Raw genomic sequence first — 19,328 nt, 5'->3', positions numbered from 1 at the left:
TTTTTTTTTTAATCTGAATTCAGCCAAAACCATGTCCACTTGACCAGAGGGCACGAAACTAACATGTACTCCACCTACATCTGCCTTGCAACCGAGACACTAATCAATATGTGAACTATTGTGTTGTCGGCCAAGCGCCTTACCCAAGAGATCTGTATTTTTGAGAGGAAAGGAAGTTGATGGCTAATTTGACATTTGATAAAGGATTAGACCGGTAGCCAGGCATTTTGCTACCCTGATATGATTTAGACGCCCACGTTAAGGCACTCACAACCTGCTGTGTGTGTGTGTGTGTGTGAAATGCTTTTGGCAAGGACAACCCGAATAATGGACATCATTCCTGCCCTCATTATCATCTTAATTTCGTTTCTAAAATCTTCCTCATGTAGTTATGCTGCCGGAAGTTTCCCTGCATTACACCAGAGTATAACGTTCTTCTGATGACTGCGCGACATAGTGATAGTAACTTCCTAGTATGCAGGTAGTTCACAGCTTATACGTTAGTTTTGCCTGCACTCCACGGATGAACGGTATGGAATCGCGGTTATAAATGGAAGTACCTTCAAAATAGGAAAAGAACATAACACTTTCCGGGAAATATACAACACTATTGCGGATAATACTGGACTTGGTACTTATTTACAGTAAAAAGTAGGTATGACTGTTCTCTTATGAATTAATTCATTTTTCGCTGTTAGCTCCCTTACTCCTCCGTTACAGTTCTGCCGTGTTAGAGCATGAATAAGATATGACTTGTTGAACAATAGAATATTTGATTTATTTGTATTTCAGACATTTTAAAAAGCTAAGCTGTCCTTATTCAATAAAGAAAAGGATCAGGGCAGATCATTGTCGTGCTTTGCTTTGACTAGCAGGGTTACGATAATACTTTGCTGTATAACCTGAGTTTTCAGTTATAATAATGTTTAAATTGACAGATAAATGTTGTCAATGGGCAGTTACCGAATGGCCCTTACGTTGAATCTTTGTTATGCAACATTTCTGGATAATACTTTACACTAGCTGTGAATTTCGAAGATTTTAATGACCAGTTTGAAAGTCTACAAAACTTTCTGATGCTGATGCATCTGACATGTAGAATATGTAAACAATATTTGTATTTTGCACATGTAGACTAGTTCTGTAGCCAATCACTGTAGCATCGTTAATGTCTGTCTCTGTATGTGTGTGCTTGATTTAACAAAGGTAAAATATTTTCAGTTCTTTTCCCTATACGTCTTCCAATGAGTGACAACACCAGCAATAATATTAATCGACATAATCATAATTATTTAAATATTTTTAGTTCTATAGTGCTACAATGCTGTGCATGACTTGAATCATTGCTGAGTTGGGTAATGTTTCAAAAATGTCCCAGCCATGCAATGTTGAAATGTGCAAACCCGTTCTTTTTCTGAAACTAAGAATACTTCTGCTTTATTTCCAAGACAAAAGATAAGCAGCCTTAAAAACTGAAATGAAAAAATGAAGTAGTACTCGAACTTGCACACATTTGCAAAGTGTGTAAGTGTGCATTTAGGCATATATGTTTGCCTGGTCTCACCTAATATCCAAACCAGCTTTATATCACATTTTTAAGACTCGAGGTTTGTGTACTGGTAAAACCCTTTTAATGTCATTAACTGTGTGTGCCCTGCTGAGAATAGGGAACCAGTTATATCTCGGTGAATTGAACAGCAAGGGTTGGAAAAATGACCCCCCCCCCCCCCACCCCTGCATGATCATTACCTGGAGGTGGGGTGTGGTGGGAGGTGAGGATTCAGGCAGGCAGGGAGCAGGGCCATCATCATCTTCAGCTGATCCCATTTCAGACTGGCTTTAGAGTCCATGGGGTAACCTGGAGCTTTAGGACAAGTATCTTACAGTAAAAAGGAGGTGTATGTGCTATTAGTGTCTGGCAGGCCTAGTTGATGTCATTGTTGTCATGTCTTTCTTATATATAAAACTTGATTTAGCTGTTCAGTGAATAACTTTTTGATGCTTAAAGCCACTAATATCTTCTCTCTCGATGTATTTTGAAAGACGACAGTACAAACCTACTCCAAACAATCTCAGATTTACACACCCACAGCAGACAAATAGCAAATTTTGTCACTTATTGAAAAAAATTAAATAGAATTAAATAGCCTTTGAAATGATTAACATTTGAATAAAAGAGGAACAATGCTGAGAAATGGGGAACTGTGTTTGTGTGTTTTCCATGACTGTAGTTATTTAGGCTTACACTGTCACATAGAGACCAACCTCACATGAACACCAAAAGGTCTTCCTCAGTCCAGTTCTGCTAGCTGTCTGGTTGTTGATTTATTGTGTTGTGACAGGCATCAAGCATCTGTGGAATAGTGGTTAGACTGCTGAACACTTTTGTGAGGGGCTGCATCTGAAAAGTATTGGTATACATTGATGGAGGAATGTGTAAAGGTAATAATAATAAAGCAAATGTTTAAGTTTCCTTGGGTAAGGCAGTTACAGACAACTGTTAAGACCACAGCAGTAGCCTTCACAAACAGGTGTGTATTAAGGTGTAATTTAAATATCTACGCTTGCTTGATTGATTATTAAGCATGTCTTTAATGCATTGCAATGAGATCAATACAGTAAAATGACTTGTAAAATGGTTTTAACGTCCTGGATCGACTCACAGAATGTGTGAAAATCGAAAGCATTGTTGCCCTTGTCAAGTACATCTGTCAAGCAGGAATAGTATACAACCATATAATGTGCATCTTCAGGTTTAGAAATGTAAGAAAAGAAGCACATGTTGACATATGTTGACTGCAAAAAAGCAGATTTTGATCTGTATGTGCATGTAAGCATGGGTGATTAATGCTGGCCAAACTTTCCACTGAGGCATTTCCTAATGTACTTATGTGTTAACCACATTGTGTCAACTTCCTCCACGGCCTAGTAGAGAAGGTAGGCGACAGGGTGTCACCTGATGATTCATGAAGTGAGCCGTAGAATTATCTTCAGCTCACAGCACGCAGGTACTCTGTCTGTGATGCTGTCATGCGTGATCCACGCCACTCTGCCTCAGTAGAATACACAGGGGTTATGTTGGTCCACTGAGGTGCTGTGCTTTTGCAGATGATTGAAGCAAAAGTCATACTTTGGCTGGGGTGGGCTAGCGGGGCTGGAGATATCAGTCTGCTGGTGACACCAGGCTAGCTGTACGCTCTTTCAGCCACTGCCTGTTGGTCTCAAAGCCTCTTGATGACCACAAGCCCCGATGCGCTTGTGCAATCAGTCACATCAGCAAGAGGGCCAGATATGCATAAATCACGTGAGCCTATTTTTAAGTCCAGCAACACAAGATTGCTGAATGGGATGAGGTGCACTCTCACTAGCACTGCTTTTTGATTGTGATCTGCAGGTAGTGGAGTATAACAGCATTGTAATTGCTTAAACTGGTTTTCATTATATTACATTACATGTATTTATTTGACACTCTTACCCAGAGCAACTTCCAGCACAATAGAACATACGTGTATCGATTAAAGTTGAATGAGCAATAGTGTCAGACCAGGCTAACAACACTCCAAGACAAGGGAAGCCAAGTATACTACCATAAATCAGTTGCTAGATAACAGAACCCAAAACACATCGCAGTACTATACGTAAAATAAACAGCAAGTACTACAAGTAGCAGGTGTTAGGGGGCAGGGACTGAGATGGAACCGAGATGCAAACTGATGAGGTGGGTCTTCAGTCACTTATAGGAGTTGAATGTTGGCTGGCGGTTTTCCTACACTGTTGCTGTTTCCTCATGCTGGCCAACAGGATTTTCTTCTTCCATGTCTTACAGGTTCCAGCATGGGCTGTTTGGAGTCCAAGAATGATGAGGAGTCCATCAGCAAGGCCATGGGCAATGATGACTTCCTGAACAAGTCACAGTCAGCCCATTACGTCAAAGACCCCACATCTGGGAACAAAGCTGTGAGTATAGTCAGGCTGCAACTGACATGGGACAGAATCGTGATGGGAGATGACTGAACGCGGGGGCAGGTGGTGAGAAAGTGGGATGGAAGGGGGTGGGGATGGAAAGAGTGCATAGGGGAGTTTGGTAGCATAGGTAGATGGTGTCAGGGCTTGTAATCTAAATAAGTTCCGATGGAATCCCAATACCAGGAGAGGCCTGCAGTGGGACGAAGTATGTAGAGGCAGGGGTGACACAGGGTTGGAAGATGGGAGACTGGGAGAGAGGATTGTGTTAGAGGGCTTTTTGCTGAATGTATTGAAACCCACATTACAGCACAATGTGGTATTGCATGATTATTTCCAAAAACTGTGCTGTTTTTAGCGTAATGTACAGTGTCATCATTTTCAGAGGCCAGGCAAACAAAATTCAGTAGTGAAAGTGCTTGAATTCAGCCTAATGCTCAATCTTTATGTCCTATTACCATAAGTGCTGCTTTTGAAGAGGGAGGAAGCACTTCAACAGACAAGGGACTATGTTTCCAGTAATTGTCTTCTTATGACTTACTTCAGCTTTGTGTAACATTTTGACTGACCCTGCCTGTTGAACTAAGCATACTTCCTGTATCATTGCTGCAGCCATTGTCCCCGGGGGTTGTTGTCAGTTCTGGGAAGCTCACCGTTACGTCGTGTGAAAGGGGGAAGTGCGAAAGGCTGAAACCCTCAGCACTCATGTAAAAGAGAAACCACTTTTTTAGCAATAGGTTGTGCTGTGTGGCTTTCACCTGGTCCTGTAACCCCAAGTGGGGTTCTCAATAAACTCATGCCTTTATTTGTTATTGTGAGCTCACCTGGTCAGCATGAATTAGCTGGCACATGAGTTATGTCTGTCTCTTTCTCTCCACAGAGTAGAAGCTACTCCTCTAATCTCCCTGCTGATGGTGAGTGGTGGAGCAAAAACCAGGGGCCTCCCTGCTTGTGCAATTGGTAACAGAAAGAGAAGCAGCCCAGAAAGCATTAGGTTAAAAGCAGTTCCACTGTGCTGTGGTAAATCACTTGCTGACTCATTAGCCTGCCCATGTCGAACTGTTGCTGACACTGCCCATCGCAGTGATGGGAAATGCCAAGGCCACATGAATTACAAGTGTAATGTAGTTCAGTCAAAGCTCCCCACTGATGAGACCAATGAAAGCCTGTTAGCAGAACTTTTTTGACACAATTGCAGCTGACATCTTGACACAATCTGGGAGCAATCTTTTCACTGCATTTGAGAGCAGTTGTCCAATTGGTGACTTTAAAAAAATGAAGTCAGTTTGTGCTTGGGTCCATTTTCATGTTTTTGAGCTTTCACCTGATAAGGTGCAGTGCATGTACCATGAACACGTGGAGGCTCTTCCTTCTCGCTCCCTCACAGTTTCACCAGCAGTCACTGGAAACTCTTCAGTAAGAGGATTCTTCTCTGGCTGGCCACTTTTTCTTTGTCAGCCTAAGATGTGCTTGTAAGCACTTCCAGTTGGCAAAATGTTGCCTGTTTGGATCAACAGAACTCAAAGGAAAATATGTCAGAAATTTGGTGGGCAACTCTCCCAGGTTATTGAGGCACTGAGTGAAGAATGAAGTGTCACTTCTAAAATACCTCTAATCCAGCATTCATGTTTTGTAATGATTAGCATCTTGGGTTTGAAGTTGTTGGGAAAGCAGTTAGCCTCTTGTTTTGTGTACAGTCTTTCCTGCATGTACTGATGTACAGATAATCCTCTAAAGTGACTGAGCATCTCAAATGTGGCCCACTAGGACCTTAAAGACAACAGAAAGAAGGCCCCAGTGGGCCACATTTGAGGTCCTCAGTCACTTTAGAGGCACCTGATCACGTTTTTGCCAGCTTAGTATACGTAAAGAGCATTTGCATTTCAACGTGTTTTAAACCTACAGAAGGTTTACAGCTAACCTCAGCTAATTCAGAAATACCCCAGCCAATAGAAATATATTAAGTTGGCCTTTTCATAATTGACAAGTTTATTAAGGTCAAATTCATTTTTCATGTTTTTAACTTGTGAAGCAAAATTAAAATTCTGTATCATACCTATTTTTCTGAGGGAAGGTGATGCTTTGCTTGTTTTAAGCCTGTGCACAGTCATTGTGAGCGGTGAACATACTCACCCACTCCCTGCTCCCTCTCCTTGGCAGGTTTAGAAAGCATCGTGATTGCGCTGTATGACTATGAGGCCACGCACGAAGGAGACCTTGGCTTCAAGAAGGGGGACAGGCTGAAAGTTCTACAAGAGTGAGTGTTCTTCAAGAGTGCGTGCTCCTTCAGAGAGCAGACTGTGCAGACAAGCTCTAAAAGCAAAGTTGAAAATAATTCACAATGTTTACAAAGTGGTGACTCTTGCTTTTGGGAGTTAATTGCACACTGGTAGAGTGGAGTGAACACCCTCCACTCTGAGTGTGCACTTCACTCTACCAGAAAAAAATCTCAATTGCAAACTCATGGCAGTGAAGACAGTGATGACTTGCTCATTGACAAAAGCAAAAGAAGTAACCATAAAAAGTCACTACTTTAAAAAATGAGGGGTGCCTCAGTTTTTCTCAGTGTGTACATCTGTATGTGAGTAGGAGTAGGTAGGGGATGTGCATATGTGCATGTACAGTCAGCCATAGACAGAGATTACTATCCTGCAATACACATCAGGCTGATAGTGATGTCAACTTTTGTAGTGAGCATTTAGTTGCAGTGTCACAATGAGTTATTACTGGAAGCAAGCTACTTTTTAATTAACTAAATAGTTTTTGTTTTCTGTGCATTTTGTGATCACTTCTGGAAATTATGCCCGAAAATGTAGATAAAAGTGAAAGCATAGAATAAAAGACTCTAAAATCTCAATGACATTTTAACTTGAATTGGAAGCATTTGAAGAATTTTTAGTATTTCTAAAGGACAGCAAGAAGCTCAAATCATTACTTTATAACTGTTATTAATAATGCCTATAACATGTCTAAGGCCACATTCAGACTATTGGTTGATACAAGAGCAGTATCAAGTCCAAAATAGCTACATTTTGTGGAGCAAAGTGTGATCAATGATTCAATACGAAACAAACACAGCGTCATCTCACCACATTTCCATTTAAAGATATTTGTTGTGTCAGCAGAGATATACCAGCAGGGCAGAGGTTTCTAATGTCTGATGAAGTGAAATTAGTAATAGGCGCAACCACAAACACTTCCTTGTTCAGGTTTCTGTTTGTGGGATAGTTACCCAAGGCTATTGCCTGTTAGTAATTTGGTATGGTATTTCAAGGGTCAAATATGGTCCTACCAGATTTGAGTGTGTTGGCAGTAGAGCCATTAAAAGCAAATCCATTTGTGGCAGACTGTAGCATTGGCTGACTTTAGAAAGCCTTTGCTCGTTTTTTGTTCTACTGTGTATGTAGACCTCTGTGTCCCACATGTATTGTCAGAATGTTAGAATTATGCCAAGAAAAATGACGTTCAGAAACCTCTACATGTAGGGAAGATAATTGCATAAAAATAAATTCATCTCTCTCTCTCTCTCTCTCTCTCTCTCTCTCTCTCTCTCTCTGTCTCTCTCTCTCTCTCTCTCTCTCCAGGTCAGGGGAGTGGTGGATGGCAATGTCCATCAGCACGGGACAGGAGGGCTACATCCCTAGTAACTATGTAGCCAAAGACAGCCTGGAGACAGAGGAGTGAGTACGCTGCTCTTACACATGATGACTTAGACATCCACGGGAAGTGTGATTGCAAGTGTGGTTGAACCAGAGAACGTCTGTTTATACCCAGACAGCTCTGCAGACAAACCTGGCAATTTTTTTCTAGGTTATAATGTAAACAGCTTTAATCTAAAGCAGGAACTCATGTAAAACTGTTATGATGAAATTCTGTACAATTTAAGGAAGGGGATATTTGCTCGATTGATCATGTGTTTATTTGCTATTTGATCTATTTGTATGTCTTACTTATCAATTTATTGTTTTATATATGCAACTGACATGAAGTACCCCGCTCAGGGGAGCAGCAGTAGCAATTTAGGACTCAAACCTGCAACCTTCTTAATGTAAGATTATTGAGTTACAATGCCATGTTGCTGCCCCTTAATTCATTGGTGTCTGTCTAGTCCTCTCATAATTCCATATATACTGTAACTCTTCTTACTGCACTTTCAATCCAATCTGGAACATCTGCAGCCTTTAAAGAGTAGACAAAGCTCCACTGCCTCTGCCTCTCTCTGGCCCCACACTCCCTCTGACCTCACTGTGCTCAGCACACAGAGCTGGGATTGTCAATCCTGCAAATTGTCATCTTAAATCCTTGAGTGTATTCAGTTGTTGATATGAGTTGCACTAAAATTATGTTTAACAATGTAGTCAAAAAAAAAAAACCAAACAAACAAATGAGAGATGTTCATCAAACTTTTGGACAGTTCAGCTTCTATATTCTGGTGTATCGAGTAGTGAAAAGAAGCATGGTGTTGCTCAATTTCATCCCCAGAGTAGAGTTAGTTTAACACTGAAAAGACTTGTAGGGTTGTGCATCTTCATTGGCAGTGGCCTACTAAGAAAAAAAAAAATACAGGAAACATTGTCTGATCTAATCACCATGCACAGCTTCTGAGCAAGGGAAGAGGAAAGAGGGAAATTATCAAATGTGGGCGTCTGGTGGTACTTATGAAAATGGGAGGAGTATGTACACATCTTTGTTGGGCAATTTTGTGTACATTTAATACACAGGTTAAGGAAGTGCCTTCTGTAGTTAGGCTGTTTGTCTGTTTTATTGGTTCTTAGTTTTATTGGTGTTTAGCAGACGCCCTGATCTGGAGCTCACCCAGCTTGTATAGCTTGACATGCAGAGCCCTGAAGCAATTCATCTTGCTTGCTCAAATATTCCACAGCCAATTAAAGACCCATCCAAGATTAAAGCCAACTTGATTTCCCAAACACTCTTACTGCTCTTAGATGTATGTTTGTTTATAAGTACAGGAAGACTTTGAGAAGGAAACATTTTAGTTTCTCATGGTTACACACTGTAAAGGACCTCCAATAAGATTTCCAACACCTTGCGTGACTAAATTAAGGGAATGCATTTTCAGAAAACAAGTATGTTGTAGAATAAGAAATAGGAAGCTATATGATTGTGTTATGGTGTAATGTTTATGCTGATGATAATTTTATTACATGATTACAATCTGAATTTATATTTGGTCTATGGGACTTTCAATAAACACCTACTTTAAGTTGTTTGATAGTTTTCAGTAGAAATGATGAGACTGAAATAATCAAAATAGCTAAATAGCTAAAAACAAAGGGGGAGCTTAAAGAAGTTTAATTCAAGCATAATTGGTATGAAAGCAGAGGTAAGATGAAATAATCCATCTGTTTGAATCGTTCTGGCTTCCTTGCTGGCCTACAGGTGGTTCTTCAAAGGAGTCAGCAGGAAAGATGCGGAGAGACAGCTGCTGGCATCAGGAAATCGAGTCGGATCCTTCATGATCCGTGAAAGCGAGACCTCCAAAGGTGAGCCCCTGATTTACTATTCCATATAAACAGTGACAGTCAAACAGATGGGGCCTTGTCTCAACCACACTGGACAGAGATTGTCTCATTCAAACACATTGTATGTATTATGGAGGGATGGAGCTATTGTCAAGTGTGTGTGTGCCTGTGTATGAGCGTGTGTGTGTGCACGTGTGTGCGTGTGCGTGTGTGTGGGTGTGTGTGTGTGTGTGTGTGTGTGTGTTTGTGGATGTAGGACTGTTTAAGCATAACACAATACTAAAAGTGGTGTATGGTCTGTGGTTCCACTTACAGTCTTGTTTAGATGATGTGTGGGACATTAGCAATGGAATACATATGTCATACAGTTAAACGAAGTGTCTCTGTGTAGTTGCTCGTGTTTATCGTTCTATGAATGTCCTAAGATCAGTGGGTCGTGTTAGTATATATGTTACTATGAATGACTCCAGATCAGGGTGTGTGGATATGTGTGTATGCGTTTGTCTGAGACTGAACTTTCTTTTTGGGATATGGTGTGAGCTCAAATGAATACACTGCAAGCCTCTTCCTCTGTTGCTCCCGTGGCAGTTTAGAAAAGGGGTAGACCCCTACTGTGTTTTTTGGTGTGATGGGCAGTTTACCTCTGCTGTTCTGACCTTTTACTGTAATGAATGGGGGAAGAGTTTAGATTTAGGGAGGGGGTGTTTCATTAGCATCGTATTTGGAGAAGAAGCATACATCTACCTGTGGACATGCATGGGCTGTTTATCTTTGTTTCCTTTTGAACATTATTCTGTGGGGGCACTATAAGGGTTGCATTGTAAATGCCTGAGATGATTTGAATGTTAAACTTTGTTTACCTAAATGGTTACCTTCTGGAAGACACAAAAGAAAGACTTAAGGACACACTTGAGTAGCTCATGATAGGATGCTAAGTTTTGACATGGAGTTGCAAAGTTCCAGGAAGTGTGTACTCATTAAAAGATGATTGTCAAATGTACTCAAGAGCTGGGTAGCTGTGTAAGCCAGCATCATATGACATTGTGTGTCCAAATTCAAGTGCAGCTCAGTGCTTAGGATGGCAGTTGCTGTGATTGTAAACCAAGTTATCTAAAACAAGCTAAATAGTTATGGTTAGCAAATCAAGCAAAACATTAAACTGTTCTTTACATATATATGTGTGTTGACCTGACTCATTGCTCTTTTCCACAGGCAGTTACTCTCTCTCAGTGAGAGACAGTGATGGTCACTCATGCGACACGGTCAAGCATTATAAGATCCGTACTCTGGACAATGGTGGCTTTTACATTTCTCCCAGGATAACTTTCATCACCCTACAGGAATTGGTCAGCCATTACCAGAGTGAGTACCCCCTTCCAGACCTTCTTGCCCTGATAGATACACAGCACTTGCAAGAGTGGACACCCTCTGCCAGTAACCAACATCCATACTGATTCTATTTAGTGACTATTTCAGTAAAACAGTGACAGTACAACTGTGAATGATTATGGTGCCATGGTGCTGCCCACATGGCACTAATCATAATCCTAATGTGTTTGTATGTGTTTGTGCACAAACCTGTGTGGCAATATGGCAGCAGGACAGACATGAACCTAGCCTGTCCATGCCGAAGCATTCCATTTCACTACCAGTGCCAATACATACCCCTTGTAACTGACAGCATTAGTGCAGTGGGTGTCAACAGACAGTTTGGACCATTTGATAAAAATCCAAAGGGGAATGTATTTTAATGCTTTTGTGTAACTTGCACATTCAACAGTGTATGTGTATGTGTGTGTGTGTGTGTGTGTATATGTGTACATGTGTACAGAACAAGGTGATGGGCTTTGCCAGGCCCTAACAGTCCCATGCCTCAACCCTAAGCCACAGAAGCCTTGGGAGAAGGATGCCTGGGAGATCCCCCGGGAGTCCCTGAAGCTGGAAAAGCGTCTTGGTGCAGGGCAGTTTGGGGAAGTCTGGATGGGTGAGTCAGAAATGCTGGAGTGAACAGAGAGGCAGGAAGCTTGACATTCTGACTGGAAATGATTGATAAAAACAATGGAGGTGTGCACCCAATAGGCCTTTTTATGTGATTTTCTTTAAGCTTTCCAGGCCAGGCCAAGATTTAATGAGAGAGCCTTAGGCTGAACCATTTGCGAGTCGCTATAATATTGTGAAGAGACTCTTTACATAAGCAAAGTAAAAGAAGGGTTTATAAAGTGGTCAGCTTCCATTGTTTTTGTTTTTTATTTTTTTAAGTCTTTGCACTTATGTGTCACCACATGATGGAGGGATTAAAACAAGCTGGTGTAATGCAGTGGCAGCTCCTTTTATTAAATCATAAAATGATTAAGGATGCATTAATATTTCTATACTTTAATGTACTTCAAGCATCTATAAAAATATCGCCCAGTCAGTACCATTCAGTACTGAGGCTACCCTCTGTGCAATGATGTGTGGGTAATGTAGTCCCTTCTCTTTCAGGCATGTATAACAAGCACACCAAGGTGGCAGTGAAGACAATGAAGCCGGGCAGCATGTCAGTGGAGGCCTTTCTGGCTGAGGCCAACCTGATGAAGACGCTACATCATGACAAGCTGGTGCGGCTTTACGCCGTGGTATCCGAGGAACCCATCTACATTATCACAGAGTTTATGGAGAAGGGTAAGCAGAGAGCCCCCCCTTCTCCAGCTATCTCTAACTTGCGCTTTACTCTGTCTTTTCCCTCCATGCTTCCCTCCTCTCTCGATGTAGTAGTCTATATTTTTCCATTGTATGGAGGGAAAGGTAAGAAAGGTTCTATAGGCATTAATTAATTCATGGAATTTAAACTAGGTTGATGTGCTAGCTGGTGACGTGAGGTGAGGTTGTCTCTGTTTTTCTGTGTGTGTGCAGGCAGTTTACTTGACTTCTTAAAGAGCGATGAAGGGAACCGTGTCCAACTTCCGAAGCTCATTGACTTTTCAGCGCAGGTAAGTACTGCTGTGCACCCACCAACACACACTCACACACACGCATGCGCACACACACACACACACACACACACAAAAAAAACACACCCTACAGGCACACAGAAACACACTATATATACTCATGGTAGACACACATTTTATGGACACATGTACACATGTTGCACATAAACGCACACACAGACATAAACATGCTCACATAAGTTGCAAGCAACGTATGATATTTCCTACTACTATGGGCCAACACAGTTCCATATACAGTATATTAGAGCATGGACAGGTCTTACATGATCAGCACACATCTTAAACAAATAGACAGGATGTGAGTCTTGACCATTGTGCAGTTAATCATTTTTCATTGACAATATACTACTAGTTCACTGCAAATGTGTTGGAGCTGAACTTATGTGCTACAGGTGCATTCAGAACTTGTTCTTAGCCCTCTATCACCTGTCTACTAGCAGAGGCACACCTCCAACTCTGTCTGCAGAGGGGGATGAAAAGTGAAAAGGGAAATGACACGAGGCAAGCTCTGACACAGAAAGTATGAACACACTCAACACAGCACTGTGGTAAGAGGTGAAAAACAGCCCTGCAGGTGCAACCATCATACAGATACACATATGCAAAGAGGTACGGACAAAGGGGCAAACAGGCCAGTGAAAGACCAGAATAAATCAAATGAAACAGAAGGCATGGAAATAAGAAGTACACAAAGCTTCACACACAGACAATTGAAAGCACACAGGAGTCACAAACAAAACAGAAACACACAGGCACCCAGGCAAGCATATGAACAAGCAAACAAACACATAGGGGTCACATTGATCATCAAGATAACTTCCAAAAGTAAGGACTGCATTAAAGAGTAAAGGCCTTTGACAAAGCTGTCAGGATTCACCAAGCAGCCCTGTGCTTTGGTACTCCGTTCTACATGGTTACACAATGTGTTCTTGTTTTTGGGAAAGCTGGGGAAGCTGAATTTCAGTATTTAAATAACCCTTTTGGTAATATCTGACTTGCTGCATGTGTGTGTTTTTTGTGTGCATTTGAGTGTATCTGTCTGCTCATGTGTCATCTTATTATCATTAGCATATGCTTTATATTGTTTCTGCATCAGCAGCCAACCTTTATGGCCCAGCTATTTAATCTTTAAAGAAACTGGAAATACAGACAGGGTCATTTCCTCTTCTTGTCACATGTTCCTCAAAAAGTTAACTTTGTGTAGGATATGCAAGGTTAAGGTCAAGGTATAGGATGTCCTATTTCCTATGTCACAGGATCTCATATTTTAAGGGATTTATATGAACTGTACCACAACTCTTTGTTCAAACCATGCAACATATAGCATATGTGTATCACCTGTGTTATTTCAAGACTAGAAAACGAATGGGAAGTTAAAAAGAAGGGGAACTTCCTTCAGTACATTTGCATCTGTTTAAGTGCTCATCTGTCATACAAGGACGTGTGTGTTTGTATGTGTGTGTGATAGAACCAGTTTGAAAGAATCCCACAGGAGCTTCTTAGAGTGGGAGTAAGGTAGAAAAGTGAAAAATGGCGGGGGGGGGGGGGGGGGTGATTATCACTCAAGCCACACCTAAGAGAAGGGGAAAAAGAATGAATGAGTCATTTTCACACAGATGTCAGTAAAGATATTTAAGATACTGAGTATGCATGTACCATCTGGCTGTTTTCCTGTATATCTCTGCTGATGTACTTCTGTTGTACCGCTATATTCAGGTTGTAGTGGCATGTGTGTATTCCCACTAGACTGGTTTGCAGGTGAAAATGCTCATAGATTACATGTTCTGTAATATGTTCTACTATGATGGTATATGGATGAATGAGGAGTGGCTGAGAATTTATATTCAAAACCATGACAATGGAGGGATTTTACTGCCACCGCTTGTTGATTATTTATGCAAATTATATAAGACCTGTTCATAAATGGTTTGCAAATGCCGTAGCTGGAGTACTTAACTTTTCTATATGTGTTTGTGTATGTAAAGGTCTCTAAAATGACCCAATCTCAATTTCATATTATTTTACAAAATACACCTTTTTTCTATATTATTTTATTAACACCACATAGATAAAGACTAGATATTCTGGCAAACAAGCACCTATCAATGTAATTTTGTGTCTGTGTATAGTGTATTTATTCATTGCCCAGACAACACAAGATTAAAAGAATATCACAGTCTGTAGTATTGTATATTTACTGTAAACTGGTTTGAGAATTTCAGGATAGCTGAATGGGTCTCTTTAAGGTTTTGGAAAGTAATCTGATGACCCAGGCAGATACTGGAACAGATGCAATGGCTGTTGCTAAACTCCAGAGCTCAATTAGCGAGCAGAAATGATGCATAATCATTTATCCCACCTTTAGGAGAGTTTCTGATCACTGCAACACTGTTGTTCCTAGATTGCAGAGGGCATGGCCTACATTGAGCAGAGGAACTACATCCACAGAGACCTGCGAGCCGCCAACATCCTTGTCTCTAAGGCCCTGGTCTGCAAGATTGCTGACTTTGGACTGGCTCGCATCATAGAGGACAACGAGTACACTGCAAGGGAAGGTAAGCCCAGAGAGGAGCTGTGGATCACTCTCAGAGGACTAAGCTATAAAACAGATCTCTCTCTGAATCCTGAGTAGGAGGAGGCTTTCAATATCTAGGTAACCATAGCAAGATCAGAAAATAAACCGTAAAAGCAACAATATCAGAGAAGACAGTTGATAGAATGATAACATACTTCTGAATATAAAACAAGAAGCAGGACTCATTACACAAAGTTGAGTAAAATGACATTTAAGAAGTATTACACTAAGAACTGAAAGCAAGACAAAAAGGGTCTGTTTAAAAAAAAAAACGTTTAAAACAAAGGACCAAAGCAGCAGGTCCATTCATCTCAAGAAGTGCATTCCACAGTCCAGGCACTCATGGACATCACCCTTCGACTTCAGATTAAAATAAGGCTAATCAGTATTAGAGTATTAAGATGTATTAAGAGTGGTTAGATGAGGAATCAGTAATTCAGCTAAGTACTCTGAGGCATCTGGGCTACCTAATGCCTTCGGAGTCAGCAGGAGTATGTTAATATCAGCTCTTAAAGCAACTGGTAACAAGGGACTTCACTGCTGTTTGGTATCAGCCAATGAAACTTCAGTCATAACTGAGTGCAATGGGAGTAATTTTACACCATTACAAATCTAATTTGGCCAATACAGTTAAAAAGCCTCCTGTATACCCTGGTTTTCCTAATAAATACAGCTGTGTGTGGTGGTGTGACCTGCATAGCAATGTAAAGAAGTGTCAGCACTGTGGATAATATGTCCCAGGGGTAACATAAAATAGAAAAGATTGGAGATCCTAAAATCAATCACTGAGGGACACTGCATGTGATCAGAGCAGAAGAGTACACATTATACACAGTATCTGAGCAGTCAGGCACCATAACCACAACAATGTGTGGATTCTACCTGCTCAAGGATTGTGGCATTTTTTTTTCAACAGTCAAAATGGGTTTTCAACTGTTTGCACCTTTCTTCATTGACTGCAATGAACACACCACAAGCAATACATTCCTTTCCTAAAAAGTGGAGCTCTGCCAAGTTTCTAACAACATATTTTATTGTGATAAAACATGCCGAAATATGTCATTGAAACAAAGCATTAAAAAGCAATATAAAATAAGTAAATTCATTTTTTAAAACAAGTTTAAAATTCAATAACATATAAGCAAAAACAATGACTGATAGGATCAGACAACCAGACCACCTGGTTTATGGACAAGGTTTCTTAGATGAAAACAGGTGAAAGAAACTTCCAGCACATATTAAATGGAGCAGCTAGACAGGAGCCTGAGCCTTCACCCTTTCTGTAGCATCCTGCAGTTATAACTGCTAACATCTGACTAATATCAAATAACATGTAGCACTTGAACAAGAGGCCTCTTTGAACAAGAGTCACTTGCATTTGAAGTTACATTGGCTAACTAGCTTGGTGAGCACCATAGCCTGAGAGTGGGAAACTTTAGTAATAATTCAATTAGAGCATAGATGCTGTGACCCACTGATTGAGCAGGTTCTGTCACAGTTATATTGGGACACAGGTCTTTGACACATCTCCTTGTTGTCACAGGAGCCAAGTTCCCCATCAAGTGGACGGCACCGGAGGCCATCAACTATGGCTCCTTCACCATAAAGTCTGACGTGTGGTCCTTCGGCATCCTCCTGACTGAGATCATCAGCTATGGGCGCACCCCATATCCAGGTCAGTGGAGACCAGGTCACTGAGGCCATAAGCCAACGCTACAGCTAAAGCTGTACACATTGAGCGTGAAGATTTTTTTAATGTCTCCATATTGTAATAGTGCTTAATTTTAAAATTGATTGAGGCCTCTGTTTTGGAACAGAATGTGTTGGATGTCAAGTCAGTGAGTTTCTTTGTTGATTTCTTTTTGTCAGCACTCTTGTCCTTGTGGAACATCCGCTACCCTCCTCCCTAACATTCAGGATGATTGTTGTTTGTGTATTTGGCCCAGGAATGACACACCCAGAGGTGATTCGATCCCTGGAGAGAGGCTACCGGATGCAGCGTATGGACAACTGTCCAAAAGAGCTTTATGACATCATGCTAATGTGCTGGAATAAAAAGCCAGAGGAGCGGCCCACCTTTGATTACCTGCAGAGTGTGCTTGAAGACTTCTACACAGCAACAGAGAGCCAGTACCAGCAGCAGCCATAACCAACACGCAGACATTCACACACACAAACACTCACATACAGATTAATATCAACACAAACAGAAAGCAAATTTGTGTTTTTGTAGGTAAATAGCTGTATGTGCCACATTTCAGTTATAGTGAAGATCTCAGTACTTATGATGTTATTCACATTCCCAAATAAATATTTACTACATGGCATACTTGATACCATGTACACATAGAGTCAAATAGGCATTTATAATAACAGATACACAACAAACACAAATACATGCATGGGCAAACAATGGATTATGGTGAATTCAGCTTTATTTTTAGAATTCACTATTTTTCTACCCAGCTTTGAAGTCATACACCACATTTAAAAAGCAAAAGAATGTCTTTTTGAATGTTGAATGTATAGACAGACTTTTTCTTTTTTAATTTCATTTCTAATGTTCTGATCTTATTCCTGGGGTGCTTCTCTACTTATAATACTAGATACAAAATACAGAAATTTATGAACTGAGAGCCAAGACGTGCCACAGTGCATGCCACAATATATGTTAAGGGTTGACCCTTTTTAAATGCAGCCTACATTAGGCTTTTTAAATTTTATGCCATCATCAAAGTGCCCACTGAGGTGGAAGTGAGTGACCTGGTAAAAAGAGAGAACCATGCCTTTGCTTCCGAGGGCATCACCCTGTTGTGCATAAGGTTACAACAAGTTACATCAGCACCTTTCTGAGGTGGCAATTGCAGTATCAATATACTCTTTGTTATTGACATTTATTATTCTTAAAAGATCATTCAGGGAAATCTGGAGAAGGGTGACTTATACAATGACAACATACCTGTCCCTCCCTAAAAAATTACTTTTCTATGACTATATGTCTATACTGTTTGTTCTTGGAAGGACTAATGCTCTTTCCAGAAGCTGTCCATGTTATTAGTATTTCAGAAGCTATTCTTGGGGTCCTCACATTTTAATAAAACCCTTTATTTGATGTAACGGTATCCATACCTAAGTATATAAAGGAATTTGCACAAATTAATAAGAATAAAAACAAAAACAACATTTATTTAGGGGGATGGTATTTGTTTATTTAAATAAGGGACCATTTACCAAAAAAACTAAGAATGTTTTTAAATATGAATTTCCTTTTGAAAAAAGCACATGATTTTCATATTCAATATTGTACTTTATTACATTTTTTAAAAGGCAGTCTGAAAGTTTAGTTTTTTGAAGGCATTAAAGTGTGATTCAGTTTTTTGTATGATTTCTTTTCTTGTCATTTCAGGTTATGTTATGGGCTTCAAGATGGTACTTTTTATTTATTTCATGTACTGAAAGAAACCTCTTTACTGCTCTTGTATTTGAAATGTATAGATGCTGTATTTGGTTATGAATGAGTTATATATAGGATTCAACTCTATTCTTTCCAGATATGAGCAGTAAAAATCCTTTTTTGTTAATGTGTATGCAATGTTCAAATTACCATGTACTTTTAGCATAATGACACGTTACTTTCATGATTGTGCCAATGTAAATTAAAATTTAAAAAAAAACCTCTTAGACAATAATGCATTTCATGTTTCCCTACACTTAAAAGAAAAAATACATTGCGCAGACAAATTCCTGCATATGCAACTAGAGGAAGTAGGCCAAGCATTAAATAAATCCTGGATTACCAGCCAAATTAAGAAAAATATTAACTTCACATACAATTTGTTTTGAACATCAAATAATTTAACACCAAGGAGGTATTGAAAAACCAAAAAGAAGTATTGTATTGTGTAGCGACCTAAGTCAAATAGTTTTTTTTTTTAATATTTCATAGCCTTTCAAATACATGTTATTTGGTGCACTTACAAAAGAGATCATTATTAATACAAGTATTCAATTACTGAAAGTTGGTATATACAATTATGAAGTATTTGATTTCATGGATGTATTTGAAAACCCTCTCTTAGCACCTTTATGCAGACAAACAACCAACACAACATTTAAAGGTCTTCTTTTATGTTTTAATCAGAACATGCTCCCTTGTTAAATTTCAAAAACCTCAGAGTTTCACACATTTTGTCTGACAGGGATCAATAATGACAGTTTGTGTGGGTATGTGCTGAGTGTTGTGTATGTGTTATTGTGTGTGCGCCAGAACTGCATAGGATCAACTTTTGGCATATATGGGGTCCTCAGATATTT

General features: G+C 40.0%; 1 protein-coding gene across 1 annotated transcript; it reads left to right on the top strand.

The window, feature by feature from the left end:
* Nucleotides 1-496: 496 nt before the first annotated feature.
* Nucleotides 497-17,191, top strand: hck (HCK proto-oncogene, Src family tyrosine kinase). Its single transcript, XM_036532555.1, has 13 exons — nt 497-651; nt 3,827-3,957; nt 4,844-4,877; nt 6,124-6,220; nt 7,548-7,643; nt 9,364-9,467; nt 10,659-10,808; nt 11,278-11,430; nt 11,931-12,110; nt 12,342-12,418; nt 14,841-14,994; nt 16,558-16,689; nt 16,961-17,191. Exons 2-13 carry the CDS (start codon nt 3,835-3,837, stop codon nt 17,161-17,163), a joined length of 1,503 nt encoding a protein of 500 aa, XP_036388448.1. The 5' UTR covers nt 497-651; nt 3,827-3,834; the 3' UTR covers nt 17,164-17,191.
* The last annotated feature ends 2,137 nt before the right edge of the window (nt 17,192-19,328 follow it).

This window comes from Megalops cyprinoides, chromosome 7 (genome assembly GCF_013368585.1).
Source record: "Megalops cyprinoides isolate fMegCyp1 chromosome 7, fMegCyp1.pri, whole genome shotgun sequence".
NCBI lineage: Eukaryota > Metazoa > Chordata > Actinopteri > Elopiformes > Megalopidae > Megalops > Megalops cyprinoides.
Note: the sequence above shows the minus strand (reverse complement) of the source record. Positions and strands in the feature narration are given on the sequence as shown.

Bases quoted from the DNA above. Each gene is read 5' to 3' on its own strand.
- hck (XM_036532555.1), top strand. From the start codon at position 3,835: ATGGGCTGTTTGGAGTCCAAGAATGATGAGGAGTCCATCAGCAAGGCC. The intron at 6,221-7,547 runs GTGAGTGTTCTT...CTCTCTCTCCAG, and splicing joins AGGCTGAAAGTTCTACAAGA to GTCAGGGGAGTGGTGGATGG. The intron at 14,995-16,557 runs GTAAGCCCAGAG...TTGTTGTCACAG, and splicing joins CGAGTACACTGCAAGGGAAG to GAGCCAAGTTCCCCATCAAG.